Below are 24763 nucleotides of genomic sequence, written 5' to 3'. Positions count from 1 at the left end.
GACTATAATTGTTGCGTAAAGCAGCCGGTATGTTTACTTGAGAATCCCAAACTTTCGGACACAGGGATATCAATAACAGCAATTTGGCACATGGAATTCTGATATCTTGCAGCAAGTTCCACCTAGCCCACGGCTAACCGCTATCACGGAGCTCTCAGTCCCTCCGCTCGGCATCATGTTCAAATATTCAACTTTGCAGCTGATTGAACTCTTCAACTACTCCATCCCATCTTGCATCCCAGTCATCAAACAGCTCGGACTTCTACGTCGACCCCGTTACATCCACAGAGGCTCTCGCCGCAAGTTTGTTTACTTCCACCACTGACAATCCATTTCATCCATCTGGTCACCTGCACACTCTGTCGCACCTCTGAACAAAACTGAACTACCCACTGTCCATTTGCAAATCCACTCACTGCCCCCCCCTCAACTGCAACACCCCCCCTCCCCACTGACCACATGCACTGTTAACCAGGACAACCTCAGATCTCTCCAGCCTGCCCCCATCCCACCACCCTCTCACCATGCCAACTTTGCCCTCCTCAACACCCGATCGCTCAACAATAAAGCCCCTGCCCTCCATGAACTAATCCTTGACAACACTCTGGACTTCCTTCTGCTCACTGAAACCTGGCAACAACCCAATGACTTCTTCTCCCTCAACCAAGCAGATGGTTTTAACTACATCTCCAAACCCTGCCCCTCCCGCCGTGGAGGTGGCCTCGCCGTTATTTTCAATCAGAACTTCCGGATCACTGAACTCACCCTCCCCTCAGTATCATCATTTGAATTCCTCGCTTTCAAAGCTCTTTCCTCCATGACAGTCATCCTCATTTACCGGCCACCTAAACCAAACCCCTCCTTCCTCTCCGATTTTACTGAACTCCTCACACCAGCCTCATCTCTCTCTCCACGTCTGCTGCTACTCGGTCACTTAAATATCCACATGGACTCCCCCACCTGCAAGCTCTCATCTGAATTCACCATTTTACTGGACAACTTCACTCTCACCCAACATGTCACCTTCCCCATCCATGATAAAGGACATATCCTCGACCTGGTCTGCTCCACAAATCAACTGGTGCTCGACCTCCATCCATGCCTCTTTCCCCTCTCTGATCATAAACTCATACGGTTCACCATCCCTTCTCCCCCCCCCCCCCCCCCCCCCCCCCCCCCCCCCGCCTCCTCAGAGAAATCACTTTCCGTAATCTAAAATCCATCGATCCCACCATCTCTCTGACCTCTCCACCACTCTCCCCCTGGACTCAACCCCCATCTCACCTGATGATCTCACAAATCATCTCAACTCCACCTTGTCTACCTCCCTTAACACTCTGGCCCCCCTCAAAACAAAAATCGTAACTTTTAACACCTCTTCACCCTGGTACACACCTGCACTCCGTAAGTTGAAAAAGACTGGCCGCCAACTTGAACGACTCACAAAGAAATCATCTCTCACAGTCCACCATGAAGCCTACAAACTCCACCTCACTGCCTACAAAGACATTGCTGCCAAGTCTGCCTACCTCTCCACCATCTTCACCGACCCCTGCCAAAACCCCAGAACCCTCTTCTCCACAGTGGGCAACCTCCTCAAGCCTCGGACCAACACTCTCCCTACCTCTACTCCGGATCTCTGCAACTCATTCCTCCACTTTTTCGCTGATAAAATCATTTATCAATCTTTATCCCCTGTATCTGACCCCCCAGCATCTACTCCAGCACCTGCCAAGGCCCCTCTTCTCCCCATCTCTACTGACCTCCCGACCCCTCCTCCACACTGCCTCCTCTCCCAGTTTGACCCGGTCACCCCTCCTGAAATCTCCAAACTCATCAGCTCTTCCAAACCCACTACCTGCTCCCTTGACCCCCTCCCCACTCCCCTCCTGAAGTCCTGCCTCCCCGTCCTCTGCCCCTACCTCACTAACCTCTTCAACTCCTCACTGTCCCAAGGAACTGTCCCCTCCGCCTTCAAAACTGCTGCTGTCACCCCAATTTTAAAGAAACCTGGTCTGGATCCCTCCTCTCTCAACAACTACCGCCCAATCTCAAACCTCCCCTTTCTTTCTAAAACCCTGGAGCGTATCGTCACAACTTCAAGCCCATCTCCATGCCAATAACCTATTCGAACCCCTCCAATCTGGTTTTCGCCCTCTCCACAGCACAGAAACCGCTCTCCTCAAAGTCCTCAATGCCCTCCTCACCTCTGCTGACACCGGTTCCCTCAACATCCTCATCCTCCTCGACCTGAGCGCAGCCTTCGATACCGTGAGCCATAACATTCTGCTCACCAGACTCCAAGACCTCGGTATCGAAGGTACTGCACTCAGCTGGCTCCATTCCTACCTTTCCAACAGATCCCACTTCATCTCTCTCCATAACCACACCTCTGCTACAGCCACAGTCACTCAAGGCGTTCCCCAAGGCTCCGTACTCGGCCCCCTCCTCTTCATCATCTACATCCTCCCCCTTGGTCAGATACTCCGCCACTTCAACCTGGACTTCCACTGTTATGCCGATGACACCCAGATCTACCTCAGCACCAAACCCCTCCACAACCCCCCCCCCCCTCTCCCATATCAACTCCTGTTTGTCAGCTATAAAAACCTGGATGCAACATAACTTCCTCAAACTCAACAGCGATAAAACATAATTCCTCCTCATAGGCTCCAAAGCCACACTCAACAAAATCAATAATCCCACTCTCACCATCGACGGCACCATTGTCTCCCCATCTCCCCAGGCCCGCAACCTTGGCGTGATCTTTGATTCCACCCTCTCCCTTGAGCCTCACATCCGCCATGTCATTAAAACCTCCTTCTTTCACCTCCGCAACATCGCCAAAATCAGATCCTCTCTCACACCCCCCGCTGCTGAAAGACTCATCCATGCCTTCATCTCCTCCCGACTGGACTACTGCAACTCACTTCTCCTTGGCATCAGCTCCAGCTACATCAACCGACTCCAACTGGTCCAGAACGCAGCCGCCCGACTCATCACCACACCAAATCCTGGCACCACATCACTCCAGTCCTCAAACAACTTCACTGGCTTCCCATCTCCCACCGGATCACCTACAAAATCCTGGTCCTCACCTACAAAGCCCTCCACCATCTGGCCCCCCCCCATATCTCACTGACCTCCTCTCCCCCTACCAATCCTCACGGTCCCTCAGATCCACATCAGCCGGTCTCCTCTCCATCCACAAATCCAACCTCCGCAGTTTTGGGGACAGAGCCTTCTCCAGGGCAGCTCCCAGGCTCTGGAACTCCCTCCCCCAACTGATCCGCAATTCTGAGTCCCTCACCATCTTCCAGTCCCGCCTCAAGACCCATCTCTTCACCTCTGCCTATCCTTAGCCCCACGTCCCCCTCCCTTTTCATCTGTGTTTGAATTGTTGCTCATTTTTTGGTTTGTTTTGTTTTTATTTTTTGCCTTGCCTTGTAAAGCGACTTTGAGTCCCTGAAAAGCGCTATATAAATTCAATTTATTATTATTATTATTATTATAATTGTCTTCCTCATTCCAGTCATCCAAATCATGAGACCTCTTTTTCTCAGCCTGATTGGGGTGGACTGTTGGTGAGGTGCTCCATGCATAAGGAGGACGATACACCAAGCACATGATGGCATTAGGCGGACAATATGGCTTACAGAGCTTTCACATGGAACAAAACAGGAATTCATTGGCCTCCAAGTATTAGAAAAATGTTCTTCTTGAAATCATTCATCATTATTTTTGCATCAAACAGGACAGCTACCCTGATGTTGGCGGCGCGACTCACCCGTTGCAGCGGCCCCTACAGCCTGTCTGTCTTTTTTTTATTTTTTGTCTAGTTAAATGTAGTGTTGGTGTTTTTTAATACTAGTTTTAAATGTGTATATGTGGGGGGCGGGGGGGGGGAGGGGGAAACTGTTTGAAATCTCTTCCCTGTCCGGGAGACCCGAACCTTTTCCCTGTCGGGTCTCCGTTGTCGTTGGGGCCTAGCACCGTGGAGCGGCCTCCAACCTGAACGACCCGGGGGCTCGAGAGACTGCGGAGCTGCGGACTACTCACCATCGTGGGGCTGGCCGGCCTCGGACCGTGGGGAGCGGTGGTGACTCGCTGCTGCGACTCGACTCCTGGGGCTCGGAGGCTCCAGCAACGCAGCCGCAGGTCCGGTGGACTGGGACATCGGGAGCTCGCGGGTCCGGGGGGAGAGAGAGACCGCTTCCAGGAGCTCCCGCAACGCGACTTCTCCAGCCCGTGTCGCGGGGTTGGAACGACCTGGAGCGGGGTCATACATCGCCCGGCGCGGCTTCATGGCCGTGGGACATTCCAACGTCCGCCGGGGGCTCCAACTTTGTGACATTTAGACCGGGAGCGGGGCCGTAAATCGCCCGGCGCGGCCTAAAATGGCCGTGGGACTTATCATCGCCCGCCTGGGGCTTGGACATCGGGAGAGATATGGAGAACAGGGGAGAGAAAAGACTTTGCCTTCCATCACAGTGGGTTCACTGTGATGGATGTTTGTGTGAATTAAATTGTGTGTATGTCTAGGAAATTGTCTTTGTTTGTATGGCTGTGGAAACAGAATTTCGTTTGAGCCTCACTGAGGCTCAAATGACAATAAATTGTATTGTATTGTATTGTATTGTATTGTTTGTTGCAGTTTTGAAGACTATTTGCAACAAGAACAATTTGCCTTTAGTGGGCAGTCTAAGTGAGGCCCCGTTTCTAAGGCTTGGTAGCAGCAATTTCAACATAAAATTGAAACCCAACCCAGAGATGTTAAGACTTGCAACTAGAAATTTAAACATAGACACAATGAATTGCAGGTGCTGGATTACAAAAAAAGTCACAAAGTGCTGGAGTAACTCAGTGCGTCATGTGCATTAAATAACATGTAATTAACTAAAATTTAGGTTTTATGGAAAAGGGGTCATAATGGAGAGGAGTGGTTAATGGATGGATTGTGATTTACGAGTGGAAATCCAGGTTTTGGAACCTAAAATGGCTGATGGCACAACCAACATTGATCAACCATCAATTAATTATATTCAAAGAATATAGCAATCCATAGATTTTAAATCCAAGAATTCTCTGGACATTTTGATTATTGCGTTTAATAGGCTATTGCAAATGGATATTTATTTAACTATCAAAAGGGGAGTGAACTTTCATACGTTTCTACATTTTTCAATATTAATCCAACAATAAAGCAATACGTTAGCTCTTACATTTATTTCATGCACAACTTGCTCTCATTTCAAATGGGAGAATCATGTTGAAAGCAAAAATAGTGACAACACTCTCGATGTATTTGTGATTAATGGCCTAATTATCAGAGTAAGTGGAATGAAGGATTCAATGACATTTTAATGCTGCAGACCTCAAAATAAATCCTTAACATATGTTTTTATAAACACATTTTTTTGGTGATTACATTGGAACTTTAGTCACAGTTGAATTCGGATACTTCTCAACTAATTTACCAAGAACGTTTTAGTTTTCCTAACAGCATTTCTTTGCACTTCCTGTACCTTCTCCACCCCACTTCCCTTTCTAGTTAATCTCCTTCTCCTTTCCATCTTAATTGCCTGACTGGGATTTTTCATGAGGGGGAATTGGTTTGGTAAATGATGTGGAATGCAGCCCTGTTGTTCATCCCCTCTGCACTAGCCTCCTTTTTGAGAAATGTTCTTACGTTCTAACGTTCTCCACTTCATTGCCCCACCTGCTTTGGCTGATATAAATCTACAATGTATGAACTGCTACAAAAATACGTCCTTCAACTTCAAGGTGTTGCTGTCAAGCAGTTGTTAAAGAAGATTCCTGCAAATAAAATAACATGAAAGTAGTAACAAGAAACTGCATGTGGTGGAATAATATAATCTGATCCTTTACATCACAGTCTTTTAATCCTCCAATGACTACCGCTATAACGGTTTGAAATCTTAAACAATCTGGTTTCATGATATCTTGGTTTGTACTGTTTACTTTGTCATTATCTGGATTAGGAGAATGGAAATGTTGGCATATTTTACTTAATTCCCTAATGATTTCCCTGCAGGTAAGTCCATGGTGATGCCCATAATTGAATATTCAGTCAACATTTGTTATCTTGTCTTTCTCAAATATGGTGGCTAGCAGCAAATGTCTGTAGAACTGAACCCAGGCATGCACAGCCAGCTGAGAGAGATGGGGTGGAGCTCATGTGCAGATGCGGAGAGGACATTTAAATTGGATTGATTTAAACAGAGGTGATGTCTGCTAAATTGTCATGTGCCATTTGCCAATAGATTGGTTTCATTGTGACTTTTAATATATAGTGCACATCAGCCCGATTAGCGCATTTGTAAATTGACCTGGACGTACGTAGATTGCAACGTTTGTGCCAGTTGGAATGTTTGCTTAACAACTTATTTTGGAGTCCACTGGATTCTGCTTGGTTGTGCAAGCTTTATTTGTACCGATAGAAGTTTATCTTCTAAGTATCTTGGGATGGACTAATTTTCCATTGTTGGTGCAAGATTTTTTTGGTTTAAAGTTCCATGTAATTGGATAACGTGCATTGATAAAGGAAGAATTAATTCTGGGCATTAACATGGTATTCAAGATTTTTTTTAAAACCCTCGTTGCTGGAAAACTGAAATAAAGCAGAAATGTCATTGTTTCTGGCAGCTTCCGCGAGGAGAGGAACAACATTAATGTTTCAGGTTGATGATGTTTCATCCCTAGTGTTACTCCAGTCAATCTGTCATACCCTCTACCTGAAGCAGCACAGAGGTGCAGTGGTACAGTTGCTGTCTTACAGCCCCAGAGACCTGGGTTTGATCCTAACTACGGGTGCAGTTTGTTCAGTTTGTACGTTCCTGTGACTACATGGATTTTCTCTGGTTTCCTCTCAAATTCCAAATACATGCAGGTTTGTAGGTTAATTGACTTCTGTAAATTGCCCCTAGTGTGTGTAGGATAGTACCAGGGTATGGGGTTGGCGTGGACTAGATGGGACGAAGGGTCTGTTTCCACATTGTATTTCTAAAATAAACTAAACTAAAGTGTCGTGCCCAGAATTGGCTGCGGATCTCCAGCTCGGTTTCCAATCAGTATTTTATAAAAGTTCAGTGTAACTTCATTTCTACTGCATTCTATGCCTGCGTTTAGAATTCCAAGAATACCAAATGCTTTACTGACACGTTTTTCAGCTGCCTTCACAGATTGTGTAGACATCAACAGCTATCTCTGTTTCTGTAATGCTTTAAAATTGGACCATTTGATATATCTAGCTTCCATTAATTCTTTCCCTGACTTATCTCGGCTACATTTCTACTGCTGTGCACTTGATCATCAGTCTTTTCCCTTCTGAAGTCTGTCACCCATATATTTATATCGTTTATCTGTGCTTTATATCGCGGTTAAGAATCATTGTTCCATGTTGGTTTTATTGTCACATGTGCAAAGTGCTAACATAGTTAAATTCTTTATCTTAGAAACATGTCAGTGGAGTATTACTACACCCCTGACCCCCGATTAGCAAGTGTACGGATATAGTTCACTGAGCACACATGCAAGAGGCACCATTTTCAAAGTCCACACTCCAGTTCTTATGAGCGGTGCCTGTTCCACACAAGTCCCAAGTCTCCCAACACTCATGAAATGTCATTAATCCTATTTTGTGATAGAATAGTTGGGTGGAGCATTGTATATTATCTTAATCAGGCCAACTCACGGCATTTCACTGGCAGTCGTCTTGTGTGTTCCTTCATTTAGATTTTGCATTCATTAATACATCTCCATAGGCAGTAAGATAAATAAATAATCAAGTGTGCAGTTCGATTTAAACATATCACAACTGTCAAAATAATTTTCTTGCTATTTACTTCAAAGGATTTATGTACTGAATTCATGACAAAACATTTTTGAAGAATTGCTCCTTAGCTGAATGCAAGTGGCTCTGTTTGTTTTCATTTAACAGTTATTGAATGATATCACTCAATTAGATACCAGTTAGTGACGAATAATGTGCATCTCATGTAGAGATCTCATCATCAAACTATTTGTCTGACGAGCTTCTTCCATGCAGGCCTTTAAGTAGCTGTTAAAAAATCTATGTCTATTTGTACCAGCTTTAGAGCAGATTCATAAATGATGGACAGGTTTTAACCTACTGTATCATCAACGATTTTAACTCACTTCTTAGATTAAAAGATGTTCAAAATATCCCGTTTTCTTCCGTTTCTAGAAATATTTTTGTGCAGTCAGAGTTACATAGCATGTAAACAGGACGTGTAGGAAGGAAAGGCAGATGCTGGTTTACACCGAAGATAGACCCAAAATGCTGGAGTAACTCAGCCGGACAGGCAGCATCTCTGGAGAGAAGGAATGGGTGACGTTTCGGGCCGTGATCCTTCTTCAGACGGAAGTATGGCCCATTAAATCCGCACTGTCCATCAAACACCCATTAACACTAATCTTACAGTAATCTGATGTTATTCCCCCCACGACCCTAACCAACACCCTACACACCAGGAACAATTTACAACAGCTATTAACCTGCCAACCTGTGCATCTTTGGGATTTGGGAGGAAACTGGAGCTTCCAGGGGAAGACCTCGTGGTCACAGGGAGAACTCTGCAGAGACGGTAGCTGAGGTCACGATTGTACCCGGGTTGCTGGAACTCAACCTGCTGTGTCAGCCCCGAATGGCTGATGGACTGCAATATTCAGTAGTGGATCGTCCAGTTTCAAATGATTCCGGATATCAAATAATGATGAGGCGGAGTACAGAAACCTCATGTCCTGGTGTCGAAACAACAACCTTTCTCTTAATGTTAGCAAGACAACGGAGATGGTGATCATATTCAGGAAGTGAAGCGGTGCACATACCACAGTTTGCATTGACACCGCCGAAGTAGAAATAGTTGAAAACTTCAAATTCCCAGGAGTCAATATCACAAATTATTTCTCCTGGACCATCCATATTGCAATAATGATCTAGAAAGCACACCTTCTTAGAAGGCTTAGAAAGTTCAGCATGTCCCCAACAACTTTCCGCAATTTCTACAGATGCGCCGTAGAAACATTTTATCGGGATACATCGCAGCAGGGTTTGGGAACAGCTCCATCCAAGACTGCAAGGAATTTCAGAGAATGGTGGATGCAGCCCAGACCATCACACAAACCAACCTCCCTTCCCTGGATTCGATTTATCGCTCACACTGCCTCGGCAAGGCCAGCAGCATAATTAAGGACAAGTCGCACCCTGGCCACTCCCTCTTCTCCCCTCTCCAATCGGGCAAATGGTATAGAAGTGTGAAAACGCACACCTCCAAATTCAGGGACAGATTCTTCCCAGCTGTTATCAGTAAACTGAACCATCCTACTGCAACTGGAGAGCAGTCCTGAGCTATCTACCTCACTGGAGACCATCGGACTATCTTTGATCAGACTTTATCTTGCATTAAATGTTAATCCCGTTATCATGCATGTGTACACTGCGGATGGCTGTAAGCATGCATTGTCTTTCCGCTGACTGGTTAGCATGCAACAAAAGTTTTTCACTACACCTGACATATACGTGACAATAAACTCATCTCATCTCATTTCAACTCATCTCAACTCATCTTCGTTAATTCGGAACGTTCCCTGTGTTTGATTCTCAGTTTCATTAATTATTAATTGACAATCAAATCTAAATGCTCAATACAAGTTGAAGTCAGTATAAAACGGTCAAAAATTGATGTGGCAATTTAAGCCGGATATTTAAAAAGTCAAGGTAAAAACTAGCGGTCCAGACCACTTTGTTGTTAAGTGGTTGATACAAGCTTTGTTTAACACTACACTTACCAAATTATATCTTGGTGACCATTTATTTTATTAAGGAAATGTTAAATAGCTAGATAGCATCATTCAATATCATGACAAAATATGGGATTTTATTTTAAATGAGCTAATTTCAATTGAACCCTTGTTACACTTCCTCTTATTGGAAAACACAGAATGGATAATGGTTCAAATCTATATTATATCTATTTATGGAACAAAGCTGTTTCTGCACGATTGCCAGTTCAGCTGTGTTTTATTTTTGTGGCATTACATTGAAATTCTATTGTTAAATTTCTCAGCTCTCGTCGATCATACAGTGAGCAATTTTACATTTCATCATCAAGGATTTAGAGGGATTGTTTTTTTGCAGCCGATAAAACACTTTTTCAAGTGTAATCTTTGATGTGATGGAAAATAAAGCTAAAAATGTATAAACTGAAAGCTTTCATGATTATAAGATAGACACAAAGTGCTGGAGTAACTGAGCTGGGCCAGTCAACCTCCCTGGAGAACATGGAGAGGCAACGTTTTGGGTCGGGACCTTTCTTCAGACGTATTGTGGGGGGAGAGTTGGGAATAAAACTGGGAGGGAGAAGGGACAGGACAAAGCATGACCGGTAATAGGTGAGCGCAGGTGAGGAGGTTATTGGAGAGGCAGATTGGTGGACAAAGACCAGGGATGAGGAGACGGGTGTGGGCTAGGATAAAGAATCGAAAGGATAAAGAATTGTGAATTGTTAAACTCAGGGATAGATAAGTTGTGAAATGTGTATCCATTATAAACAAAACAAGTGGGGGGGGGGAATGAGAGAGTGTGAGGTCAGCCACGTTAGATGGGGGAAGCATGTTGTATCTAACTTTTGTTTAAGAAGGAACTGCAGATGCTGGAAAATCGAAGGTACACAAAAATGCTGGAGAAACTCAGCGGGTGCAGCAGCATCTATGGAGTGAAGGAAATAGGCAACGTTTCGGGCGGAAACCCTTCTTCAGACGTCTGAAGAAGGGTTTCGGCCTGAAACGTTGCCTATTTCCTTTGCTCCATAGATGCTGCTGCACCCGCTAAGTTTCTCCAGCATTTTTGTCTACCTTGTGTCTAACTTTGTTATGAACCAGCATCTGCAGTTTTGTGTTATTACAAATAACGAGATCATCTTTTTGAGACGTTTTAGTGATATAAGTGGGACATTATCCTGGGTTTCTTTGCTGCACCAGAGTAAAATTTGAACCTCAAAGCTTCTGATTAGATGCAAGATTGCCGGGCCATGGCAATTAAAATAAGAACATATGATAATTGCACTGTGTGCTGGTTTAAGAGGAGTCCAGAGTTCTGCTCCTGATGAATCCCATGTAGTAAAATCTAATTTCACAAAGATTTAATGAAGAAAACTAATTTAATATCTTATTGTGAACAGAGAGTGTTGTTGGTTTTGGTGAAGCATCTTTATATTAGTTTTGATGGGTGAGTATTTCTTGGTTAAGTTATTGGACAATGGCAGCAACATTCTGTGCTGACCTTGCAGTTAAACCCCATCCTTGTTTGCTGACTCCCATTGTAGACAGCTATATCTGAAGAGAGACATCTTGTATAACTATTTTTGTGCTGTAGCTTTGGTAGTCAGAGACAAACAGCCCAGAACCAGGCCCTTCGGCCCAACTCATCCATGCTAACCGAGATGCCCCATCCCATTGGCCCATATATTCCTCTGAACCTTTCCTATCCATGTACCTTTCCAAGTGTCTTTTAAATGCTCTTATAGGCACAGAGTACCTCTGGGATCTACGCTGAGTTCATGTTCATACGTGACAGGAGCAATTAGGCCATTCGGCCCATTAAGACTACTTCGCCATTCAATCATGTCTGATCTATCTTTCCCTCTCAACCCCATTGTTGTTTGTGGTGTGAAATTGCGGCAATATTTGCTGAATTTACATTTCAACTTGTATTTCTGCCTGAATGTGTTTGCAAACAAAAATAACTCTTGGCTTGGAGGAAAGCTAGTATCAGTGGTATGCCTGTGAACTGACGCTCAGCGTCTGCTAAGCGATGCAGAAAAAACGATTTTGCATTACTGTTGGAAATTGGAAGCCCTCTTGCATAGCATAGTAATTAGTGATGACTATAATTACTGTGAAAATCAAGTAACTTAATTTTCTTTTCTTGAATAGTGGCACAACTACAAACAAATCTTGTGACGGTGCAGGAGCTTCTGGAGCGGCAGCAAGTGAGGTTGCAGGAGCTCTCCCAAGAACTGTCTAGTACCAAGGTAATCACTGCCACCATTGCCTTATCCTAGCCATGTTACACCCTGCCTCAACATGTTGTAAAGAGTGAAGTTACAATTAAACTTATTGAAAGGAACAACAAAAGGGGACAGTTTTCAGTTACTTTCAATATCTTCATGGATGTTTCTTGCGGGACTAAGTATTGTTATGAGTTAACAGTAAACTGTTAAAATTGTTTCAAATCACAAGATTAACAGATAAAGTCCAGTGCAAGCAATACATTATTTTACGAGTTTCCAGAAACTATAGAAATGTCTATGGAACCTAGCATCAGAATTAATGCTATTATCTTGAAATAAATTCAAACAATGGATACTGCATAATTTCCTTGCACCAATATATTTTTCCTGTTGCCAACTTAGTTTGGTGATAAATGCTCTACTGTTGTACTTTCGGACATTGCTGCTGAGTTAAAGGCGTTATATATACACAAGCTGTCATCCTTCTGCTGACTATTCAAAAATAGATAGCAATGGTGGAAATTCTGAAGCAGGGGCCGACCCTAAACATCACCGATCCATGTTTTCTAGGATGCTGCCTGACCTGCTGAGTCACTCCAGCATTTTATCTCCTTTTGTGTAAACCAGCATCTGCAGTTCCTTGTTTCTATATATTTTATGAGTTAATCTTCATTAATCTTGCTGTTGGATTGCAAACAGGTTTACTCTGCTGGAATGAAGCTCAAGTTAAACATTTAAGAGCTATGGTTAGGGAATTTCCTAACCATTGTGCTCTTTCCTTTCCACATATTTCAAAGGAAACTGTAAAATGATTTAAGACACAAAATGCTGGAGTAACTCAGCGGGTCAGGCTGCATCTCTGGAGAACATGGATTGGTGACATTTCAGTTCAGGACCGTTCTACAGATTAAAAAATAACTTCGTTTCTCTCTGCTCTCTAAATGCATGACAAATCCGTAGATGGTAGTGTTTTCATGACACATTTTACCAAGGTTTTCAATATGTCAAAGAATTTCCACCATCACTTTCTATTTTTGAAGTGTCAACAAAAGGATAACAGCTTGTGTACATATAACGCCTTTAACTCAGTAAAATGTTTGAAGGCACACCAATAGAGCATTTGTCAATGAAGTGACATGCATTAATAGGTTGTTCGTGCAGAGATACAGCGTGGAAACGGGCCCATCGAGTCCACGCTGACCATCAATAACCCATACACTAGTTCTATCCTGCACACTGGGGATAATTTACAGAAGCTAATTGACCTATAAACCTGCACATCTTTGGAGTGTGGGAGAACGTACGAACTCCGTGCAGACAGCACTCGAAATCAGGATTGAACCCGGGTCTCTAGCGCTGTAAGGCAGCAACTCTACCGCTGCGCCACCATGCCGCTCCCGTTGTGCACCATATAACATAGGGAGAAGTACGAGAAATAGGAAGAGAAGATTTGCAAAATACTACAAGGACCAGGCAAGAACCGTGGCATGTTGTAGCTTCATGCAGAGGCTGTATCGTGGATGCGTGTTGAATGGTGGAAAGTCCATTGCTACTAAATATAGGCTCTTGCTTGGACTGTGAAGAGCTCCAATTCAAGGTTCCAGGCTACTCTGACAAACATTGACATTTGGTGATAAACTTTTTTTTAAAGTAGGAAGATCCTGCAGGCACTTGAGCGGTGGGGTGATATCTGTTGTTTTGACAGGCAAATTAGGGAACAAGCTAAATAAAGTGGGCATTTCGGTATTTCACATCTATTTGCATTTATGCTTGATTTTGGACAAGAAATAACAGTTAGAATGTTTTGCTGAGATACAAGGAACTGTAGATGCTGGTTACTGAATAGGCACAAAGTGCTGGAGTAACACAGCAGGTCAGACACCATCTCTGGAGAACATGGACAGGTGATATTTTAGTTTGTGATCCTCCTCAAATCTGATTTGAGTGGGGGAGGGGGGAGAGAGAGAGGAGGGCCAGGACAAAGCTTGGTGAGTGATAGATGGATACAGGTGAGGACATTTTGATAGGCAGATAGTTGGACAAAGGCCAGAGATGAAAAGACAAATGGTGTGAGGTAAGAATAGAAGAGGTGAGAATTGTGAAGCCAGAGGAAGGAATATAGGTGGAAGGGAAGAAATACGTTTGTCCAGATGGAGCACATGGAAAGAGGGAGGGGGTGGGGGGGAATGAAAAGATAAAATAAGTGGTTGCTTGGGGGTTAGTTACCAAAAATTGGAGAATTTTATATTCACACCATGAGGTTATAAGCTACCGAAGTGGAATATTAGGTGCTGTTCCTCCAGTTTGTGTGTGGCCTCACTCTGGCAATGGAGGTGGCCCGGGACAGAAAGATCAGAATGGGAAGGAGAGTTAAAATGGTTAGCAGCCCGGAGATCCTAGCAAGCTCTAGCAAACCAAGCATGCGTTCGGCGAAACGGTCGCCGAGTCTACACTTGGCCTCGTCGATGGAAAGGAGGCCACGCCAGGAACACCAATAATGTAGATGAGGTTAGAGGAGGTGTACATGAACCTTTGTCTCTCCTGGAAGGACTGCTGGGGATCTTGGATGGATGTGAGGGAGGAGGTATAAGGACAGGTGTTACATCTTTTGTGGTTGCTGGGGAAAGTACCTGGGGAGGGGGTGGTTGGGTGAGAAGGGATGAGTGAATCAAGAAGTTGCAGTCTTGCAGAAGGCAGAAAGGAGTGGGAATGGGAAGATGTGGCTGGTAGTGGGATCAGGTTTAAGATAGTGAAAATGTCAGATGATGAGGCTGGTGGAGTGAAAGGTAAGGACAAGGGGAACTCTATGCTTATTCTGTCTGGGTTGAGGGGATGTGAGACCAGAACTAAGGGACACAGAGGAGATGTGGGTGAGGGACAGCAGGGTGAAAACCATGTCTACTAAAGAACGAGGGCATCTCAGATGTCCTAGAATGAAAAGCCTCATCTTAGGGGCAACGGACAGGATATGCAGAGGTGCAGACCAGATAATTGTGGGGGTCAGTGGGTAGTAGATGCCAGCGGATAGAATGTCCCCCTGTGATAGAGACAGAGATCAAGAATGAGGAGAGAGGTGTCTGAGATAGTCCAGGTGAAATGGAGGGCAGGGTTCGTGGTGAAGTTAATGAAAGCAACGGGTTTAGACGTTAGAGATTATAAATAATGTTGAATGATGTTGACTGACACACTGAGCGAATACCAAATCCACAACTAGAATAAGTTGCCCGAGAGACTCCACTGATCTGTCACAAATTATTCATAATGGAATTTAGTTACTTATTTGCATTGCAAAGAGAATTGTAAAAACAAACAGCAGATTACATTTTTTAACTTTTATCTTAAAAAAAAATAATGCTCCAATGTCAATGACTGACATGGCGTCTTCAATTAGTGGCCACCACAATACATAGCTGAACTCAAGTATACGGATGTCAGAGACCAGGAACTGCAGATGCCGGTTGACAAACAGGCTCAAAGTTCTGGAGTAACTCAGCGGATCAGGCAAAATCTCTGGAGGACATGGATAGGTCGGGACCCTTCATATGGCTCACCTTTAGTTCAGCCTCAGACTGTATTAAATGTAGCACTATTCTGATTTGGCTATTTCACTGTGTTCCTGATCAGACTCAGTCCATTCCCCCTTCAAAAATCATCCAAAGCACTTTGCTAAGCAGAACCAAATCTCTGTCTTGCCTGTTCATTGCTCATAGTGAAACCATCAGATCGAAAACTGTCAGCTTCACGGACTCATTCCTTTATGCCCCACGACCTCTGAGCTCTGCATTGATCCCACGATTGTGTTCTCTTCACTCTCTTCAAGTCTCGCTGAGACTCTAAGGTCTGGAATTCCCTGCCTAAACCATCTTCATCATGTCCCTCCCCCTTTAAATTCCTCCTTAAAATCCACCTCGCGAACAAGTCAAGTCCATTTGAGTTTATTGCCACATGCAATGTATGTTGTGGTGCAGATGTAATGAAAATCCTGCTTGCATCAGCGTGACTGGCACTCCTCACGATGTCTCCTCATTGTCAGTCCTCAACAGATTATAAATCTATGAAGCAGCTTGTGATGTTATGATTTTTTAAAAGATACCCTAAAGAAACAAGTTTATACTGAACAGTATTTGATAATAAAGCCAACAGCCTTGCTTGTGTCTAAATAGATTAGCTTAGCAATAGTTTGACTTCTCTTTTAAAAAATAGGATGAATGTAACTAGAGGAAGTTCTCTAAAGGTTCTGCTTCGCTCAATGAATGTCTTGTACAGAGAAAATGGGAACCAGTATTCTGTGGGACACAACCATGTTAGAAAACTGTTTAAAGAGATGTGGGTTAACATGTGCCTCTCTAATTTTATTTGTATGTTACTCAAACAACTTCAGAGCCTCGTGAGTCCAATGTATTACAGAATTGGAAGTATTCCCCTCTTCTTTTCAACACCATCAGAAAACATCAAGTATTTTCTCTGATGTGTTGCCATAGTTTGTGAACCCACAGATTTCTGCATTTCTCCACAGCTCACGTGAGAAGCAATACGTGATACCAAAGATTTGAAAATCTAAATAAATATATTATACTTTTTTTTCCCTTTTCATTCTTCCACCTATTTGCATGTGCTTAGTAGAATATTTTTTTTCAATCTCTTATCTTGCCGGAGATGCTATTGTTTTCAGGATCGTATCTCTGGTCGTTCTGCAGCCTAACATCATGGAGCTGGAGGCCTTGCTCGGCACTGACTTTGAGCCCCACCGCGGGGCCTTGGACTTACCATCGGAGCCGATCCCTTGCCAGGGATCAACGCTCCAACCACGGCCTGTGGATTTCACCATCGAGGAGCTCAAGTCTCGAGTAGAGACCGATGTCGGGAAGCTCCAGTCACAGAAGGTTTCGACCAGCTCCGAAGCGGGGTCATTCACCCGGCGCAGAGAGTTGACATCCCCCTGATGCAGGAGCTTGATCGCCCCGACGCGGAGGGCCCGACCGCCGGCTACGGGACCCAAGATTGTCCCGTCAACGGAAGGCTCGAAGCCCCCGACCGCGGGAGAACAAAGAAGGGAAGAGGTTGAACTTTTTTTTCGCCTTCCATCACAGTGAGGAATGTGGCGGAGTCATGTCGTGAATGTTCATGTTAAAATGTATTTTGTGTGTTTTGCATTTAATGGTATGACTGTATGGCAAATCAAATTCCTCGTATCTTGCAAAACAAACGTGGCTAATAAAGTATGATTATGATGATTATAGGTTAACGCCCTTCAAAGATCGTACTGTAAGCATGAACATTCTTCCTCTTGTGTGCTGAAATTATCCCGTATTATTCTTGCATAGATATGTTCCACTGATGAAGGATTTGTATTATTAAGTTGTAAACTCGAATAACACGTACGTTTTCTGGCAGCTGATTTTCATTGCCAGCATAGATGGTCCAAGACATGTATTTTAACTGAGCTTGTGCGGTTCAGCAAACCAGCTTTAAGTTTTCAAAAGAAGGAAAAGAGCTGGCGGGATCTATTTCTTTTCCAGTGTTAACTATTTCACCGGCAGTCAAATAACCCTTGCTGTGGGTTTTAGGCAAACATGAAACTATACTCATTCACGGTCACATGACGAGCAGTCAAAGTGTGCATTCCAGAGATCATACCAACCGGTTACCCATGCCATAACATAACACTGATATACGAATAATCAGACTTTTCAAACAGAACAGCTGCACTGGGCAGAATTTAATTCATAAGTTGAACATTTCCCTTTCCTGAAGATGCTGTAGGAAGTTGCCAAGTATTATTTTCCATCCTGAGAGAACACTCACCATATGTAAAGCAAAAGTTGTAACAAAGCCATCAGAGCAACAGGTGGCTGGTATTATGGTCCTCAGAATTAAATTCAAATTTCCTTTGCAAAATGTGGCCTTGCAGTTCAAAGCCAATGTGGAAAGCTGAGAAATGGTTTCCAGGTGCCCAATGAGTGTTCTGCAACACATGTTTCTTATTTAGAAAAATCACTTACTGAGGCTTAGAGCCTTATGACTAATTCAGCTGTTAACATTACTTAAGCAATCACAATTGGCTGAGTGAGGCGAACACATTCTTAGCACACGCAAACTCTTAAAATAATGTAAAGGAACAAATATATATATATATTACTCTATATATCATGGCTTTCCCAGAGCTTCTGGCTACCTGTCACCTCCCCATCTCACACCTACTCTGACCCCCCCTGTCTGTCTGTTGCCTCTCGCTTTATTCTAATAAAACCCAACATAAGGTCCAAGGAAAAATTGAAGAACAGTTCTTTATCCATCTGCACACTCTGCAGTCGAATTTCAACATATTTAAGTAACCGGCCTTTCTGGTTTCTTAAGTTCATGTCATAGGAGCAGAATTTGGCATTTGGCCCATCAAATCTACCCTGCCATTCAATCATGGATGATCTATCTTTCCCTCTCAATCCCATTCTTCTACGCTGAAAGAATATATCTCAATCGGATGTAATTATGGTACATTAGCGGTGGAAAGCTAAGGTTTACATCCAGTTATTCTGGATTAGTATGCACTGAATTGATAAACTTCTAAATAGTTCAGTGTGGAACTACACAAATATACTGGGGAGTTATGTTGGGAAAAATTGTAAATGTAAACTCTCCTACAGGTTTATGTTCCATCACCTATAGGCTTCCCTATTCCCAGATACCCATCTTCAACCACCTGTTGGTGGGTCCACATCACCATTTCCAATTCTGCTTCATTCTACGTACCCAGGGAGCAAAACATTTCCCCGTGTTTCTTAGTTGTACTTTTAAACTAATAACGCGTCAGCGTTGATCATCATATCTACAACTCTTGATCTGTTTACTCACACTCTCTTCTCAATCATCATGTCTGTTCCTCATTTTGATTCCCAACCCCCCCTACAATTAAATCTTCCTTCCCTGTTACTGAGCCTTTCTTTAATTTTCTCCACATTCCACCATCTTCAAACTCAATCATGAGACTCGGTTCTTGCTCCTGTGATCCCATCTCTCTCGTTCTGCTGCCTGCCTGTTAGCGGATGTTCCTCTCTGTGAACTGTGCCATTCCATAATCACCAATTTCACTCCTCCTCATAAGCCCCCTTTCCTCACAAACTACTGTCCAACTTAAAGCAGCCTAAAGTCTTCACATTGTAATTGCTGCCAAATCTCCCAAAGATGAGGTCTAAATCTACAGCCTTAGCAATAGTCACAAATTAGGCTTTAACCTAAAAATTATTTATAGATGTTTTAAATCCATAATACTTTGTGGGGGGGAACTGCTGGTTTAAACCAAAGATGGACACAAAAAACTGGAATAACTCAGCGGGTCAGGCAGCATCCCTGGAGGAAAGGAACAGGTTGAAAAGGAAAAGGATTGGGAGATCTCTCTCTCCAGAGATGACCCGCTGAGTTATTCCAGTTTTTTGTGCGTGTCCTCGGTTTAAACCAGCAGTTCGTCCCTACAAAGTATGATGGATTAAAAAATAAAAATAAAACATCTCTAAATAATTCTTCAGTCTGAAAAAGGGTCTGGACCCGAAACGTCACCTATTCCTTTTCTCCCCTTATGCTTTGAAGTGTTTCTCTGAAGAAATTAGAATCGACCTCCTTAAAATTATATTTTTTGAACCAGGTTATTTTTTGGATCAGTACACCATTGTGAATCAGTGGTTACACTTTCCAGGTACTTGACAATGATACAAGTTTATAACAATCTGGAGTTGTTACTCAGCTGATGTTTCGTGATAGTTGGTGGTGAAGTAATCTTTCCAACCATAGTGCAGCTGTAATGGATGGTTGCGGTGCTGGCTCGAAGGGCCGAATGGCCTGCTCCTGCACCTATTGTCTATTGAATCAGTAACAGGAACTTGGGGATTTGCATGTTAAATTATGGATGCACAGAAATCCCAAGGTTACTGCTGGTTATGATGAAGACCAATAGTTTCAACATCAAATTCAGAGTGTCTACTCGTCTGATAAATTGCCTCATGTATTTCCGGTTATAAATTGAAATAGAACTACTTTTTGCATAGACACAAAAAGCTGGAGTAACTCAGCAGGACAGGTAGTATGCCTGGAGAAAAGGAATAGGTGACGTTTCGGGTCGAGACCCTTCAGACTGAGAGTCAGGAGAAAGGGAAACGAGATATAGACAGTGATATCGAGACCCAAAGCTTCACCCATTCCTTTTCTCCAGAGATGCTGCCTGCCCTGCTGAGTTACTCCAGCTTTTTGTGTCTATCTTCGGTTTAAACCAGCATCTGCAGTTCCTTCCTACACTTCTTTAGGGGTCTCACTTGTCCAATACACCCACAATATAGACCCAAACAAGTTGACATTAAGTTTATTTTAGATAGAAAATGTCAATAAAAGAAAGACACATATTCTGAATTCCCTGGACAATGAAGAGGATCGCAGAGAGGGATGGCTTGGCTTTATGTAATCAATTTCATGAGCATTGAATATGCATGACAGTTTCTAGTTTAAAACAGATTGTTCAATACATGTCACACTGTGGGTGGGTTAAGGTGGGAAATGTTGATTAGGAAGGCAGAATGACATTTAACACCTAACCGCAGCCTTAACATGCCGCTTTGGAAAGTATGGCACAATTATTGATCGTTTACACCAGCAATAACATTCATTGTGCCCCCGTCAGTTTCATATTTGTTATTCAAATCCAAACGTGGCTTTTTTTAATATGACCAAGATATTAGTGATTCCACAAACTATATATTTAATTCTGTTAAGAATGTCCATCCTTTTATTAGTTTTAACATTGCCTAAACTAGGAATGTTAACATTTCCATTTCAAGTGGGTGTGTGATAGCACTGAAAATTCCTTCCGAAACTTCAGTCCAACAATACGGAAAAGTTCTTTGCATATTTGGTCCTGGTTTTTGAGCAGGTGTTGTGTTTAAACTCTGGCTGGTGATCATCTGTGTAGTATAATTGAAGTTGTGGTTTAGAAGGTCAAAACGATTAACCTTGGAACATAGAACAGTACAGAACAGGAAAAGGTCTCTCAGCTCAAAGTGAGAGCTCTCAGCTCCATGCCGGCCGGAGATGATGCCAAGTTAAACTAATCTCCTTTGCATGCCTCTCATAATTTTACATATTTCATTTTAGTTTATCTTAGAGAGACAGCGTAGAAACAGGCCCTTCGGCTCACCGAGTCCGCCCAGACCAGTGATCCCCCACACTATCCTACACACAAGGGACAATTTACAATTTTCACCAAAGACAATTAACATACAAACCTGCATGACAATGCTGCTAAGGGTCTTGCCATTAAGTGTATATTTCCCCCTTACATTCGACCTCCGAAAGTGCAACACCTCAAGGTTGCTCGGATTAAACTCCGTCTGCCATTTCTCCGCTCATTTCTCCAGCTGATCTATATCCTGCTGTGTGGTTTAACAGCCTTCCTCAATGTCTGCACTTGTGGAGGTGTCTGTAAACTTACTAACTGAACCATCTAAGTTTACGTCCAAGTCGTTTATATATATCACGAACAACGGAGGTCCCAACGCAGATACCTGCAGATCTCTACTGATCACAGATCGCCAGCCAGAATAACATCCTTCCACCACAACCCTCTGTCTTCTCTGAGGGAGCCAATTCTGAATCCAACCAACCTAGTTGCCGTGGGTCTTGGTTTTACTCTATGGGGCAATTAGAGTCATAGAAACAGGCCCTTTGGCCCAACTTGCCCACACCAGCAGGCATGTCCCAGCTACACTAGTCCCACTTGCCTGCGCTTGGGTCCGATGAAATTGTGCACTGTGTGGAGTTGGAAGCTCAGCTGTAGTTGTGCATCTTTTCCTCCTGCCAAATTTGAAGATAAAAGCTGGTTCCATGGGCGTTAGGTAGTTCCGATCCTCGGCCGGCCGGTGTGCATGCTGGAAATACACACCAGATCAGGCAGAAGCTGTGGAGACGGAATCAGAAGCAATCCTGCAGGCCAGTGACCCTTCATCGGAACTTACTCAAGCTCAGCTCAAATTTGAACGTAGAGAAAGCCAACAAGCTGAAGTACTGGCATGCTCCTTGTGACTGTGAAAATGTGGCCCAGGATGAGTGGCTGCCTTTGAATGAAAGTTTGTGACTTGCCAACAGGTTGTCTGCTTTTCATGCTGAGTCCTCAGTGAACCAGTACTCATGTTCATCGGTGTAGCATGGGTTTGACGGTTTACACTGAGGAATACACATTATGCACATCAAATTGACATAAAGTGCTGGAGCAACTCAGTGGGTCAGGCAGCATCTCTGGAGAAGGTGGATAGGTGACGTTTTGGGTCGGGACCCATCTTCAGACTGAAAACGTCACTTGTCTAAAGAAGGGTCTCGAACCGAAATATCACCTATCCATGTTCTCCAGAGTTGCTGCCTGTCCCGCTGAGTCCAGAACCAGGGGCCACAATCTTAGAATAAAGGGGAAGCCATTTAAGACTGAGGTGAGAAAAAACTTTTTCACCCAGAGAGTTGCGAATTTGTGGAATTCCCTGCCACAGGGCAGTGGAGGCCAAGTCATTGGATGGATTTAAGAGAGAGTTAGATAGAGCTCTAGGGGCTGGTGGAATCAAGGGATTTGGGGAGAAGGCAGGCACGGGTTATTGATTGGGGACGATCAGCCATGATCACATAGAATGGCGGTGCTGGCTCGAAGGGCCGAATGGCCTCCTCCTGCACCTATTTTCTACGTTTCTTTGTTTCTATGTTACTCCAGCACTTAGTGCTCTTGTGTATTAACCACCATCTGCAGTTCCTTGTTTCTACAATATGCTCATCACATTTTACTGGCACGTTCAAAAGGAAGAAAGTGTCACCCAAACCATCGCATGAGCTATAAACTGTTTCTTCGAATTTGTACGCAGTTAAAATAACGTAGAGGAAAATAGATACAGCAGGATCTGATTAAAAAAAACGTTCTCAATGTCGGAACTCTTGAAAAAAGAATTGCATGAGATTCATACATTCTTGCAGTTCTTTTTAATGTGTTTCTGGAATTACATCATTTTGTGATGTAATTCTTTTGTCCATCTCATCATTTACCTTCTCGTGCACACTACCCTGTTCTGGATCTCCCACTTTCATTTTCTTCACTTTCTTCCTTTACTCTGTGTCTTAAAACTTGATTGTTACTCTTCTCACCCGTGTGATGAAATGTCATTGCCCTGAAATGCTAACTATTTCTCTCTCCAAAGAAGCTGCCTGCCTTCGAGTATTTCCAACACATTTTGTTTTTATTTCGGATTAGCACCATTTGCAAAATGTTGCTTTTGTGACTGGTAATAAGTAACTCATGCGGACTGTTACACTAAAGTCCCTAATTAGAAGTACACAGACTGGAATTAAGAGAAGAATCTTCATAAAAAATAACATAATAAATCCCAGCTCCTGTATAACTGTATCTAAACTCTGTATGTGGCACCACATATTCAGAGTTTCCATCGCTTCTGCCTGGTGCCTCCATTAGGCAAGCTGCAGTCTTTGACCTTAACCGGTTTTGATCAGCTAAGCGTTAAACCTACGTATCAAGTTCACATCGCGATCTGCGCCATTAATTAAATGAATGTATTAACCTATACTGGCTGGGCACAAACAAGTCAAACAACCAAGTTATAAGCTAACAATTGTTTATTAACTCGAGAACCCTAGTTAGCAGGACTTAAAACATTGATTAGATTAAATAGTAGATAGGGTTCATTGCAAAAATAAATGGGAGGTTATAAATGCAACTTAATTTGTCAGTCATTTAATATTAAATGCTTGCTGATTATAAATTTACATTTGGGATCTGACTGTGATAAATTAATGAGATTAATTTAGGATTAGTCTCATTAGATAGCTGACGAGTTAACATGATTGAATAACTAGTCTATTAAATCGCTTACAGTCTATATTATATAAAGCTTGCTCTTATTAAAGGCTGGGCGCTTGCATTCCTCTAAGGAGTACAGTGTTGCCCCTTGGGACATCAGTGTAAAGATGCTGTCCATTCCTCCTGCATCTTCTGGTCTTGAATAAATTCATCTGGTAACAATATCGTGCAGGTATAAAGCTCACCTTTGATCGACGTGAAACTGGAACATCACTGTGACATGCATATAACAGCCAATGATCGCTACACAGATTTAACTATTTTACCTGTCAGGCATACGCATTCTAATTTTACAGAGACACACTTCAAAAACAAAGCTAGATAAACATTTGTACTTTGGAGATTCCCACGGCACGAGTCAAATTGCAACTGAAGGCTCAGGTTGTCAGCGGCCAGATCACTGTCTTATACGACCAAAGCTTAGAATCTATCGATCCTCTTGCCCCATGTGAGAGACATGTTCAAAGAGGTCACAGGTGCAGCGGTAGAGTTGCTGCCTCACAGCGCTAGAGACTTGGGTTCGATCCTGACTAGCAGATGCTGTCTGCACGGAGTTTGTACATTCTCCCTGTGACTGTACTGGTTTTCTCCGGGTGCTCCGGTTTCCTCCTACACTCCAAAGACGTGCAGGTTTGTGGGTTAATTAGCTTCTGTAAATTGGTCCTAGTATGCAGGATGTGAAATTGGGATGACAGAACTAGTGTACAGGTATTCGTTGGTTGGGGTGGACTTGGTGGGTCGAAGGGCCTGTTTCCATGTTGTATCTAAATTAAACTTAAAAGTCAATCCCATTGCTGTTGCGACTACTGTACACAAGGCC

At 43.3% G+C, this 24763-nt stretch overlaps 1 protein-coding gene and 1 long non-coding RNA gene across 2 annotated transcripts in view; one reads left to right on the top strand and one right to left on the bottom strand.

Annotated features, from left to right (window-relative positions):
• Window positions 1-24763, top strand: part of pex14 (peroxisomal biogenesis factor 14) — a 266863-nt gene that overhangs the window by 236490 nt on the left and 5610 nt on the right. Inside the window, exon 7 of the mRNA XM_033048496.1 lies at window positions 11977-12074. Coding sequence (XP_032904387.1) covers window positions 11977-12074 — 98 coding nt within the window. The remainder of the gene's footprint in view (window positions 1-11976; window positions 12075-24763) is intronic.
• On the bottom strand, window positions 6781-24550 carry LOC116990625. Its single transcript, XR_004416582.1, has 3 exons — window positions 24524-24550; window positions 10897-10903; window positions 6781-6863 (listed from the first exon to the last, which is right to left on the bottom strand). It is a non-coding gene; the product is annotated as an uncharacterized LOC116990625 (long non-coding RNA).

Source organism: Amblyraja radiata, chromosome 31, assembly GCF_010909765.2.
Source record: "Amblyraja radiata isolate CabotCenter1 chromosome 31, sAmbRad1.1.pri, whole genome shotgun sequence".
Lineage (NCBI taxonomy): Eukaryota > Metazoa > Chordata > Chondrichthyes > Rajiformes > Rajidae > Amblyraja > Amblyraja radiata.
The sequence above is the reverse complement of the archived record's forward strand: the minus strand, read 5'-3'. Positions and strand labels throughout refer to the sequence as shown.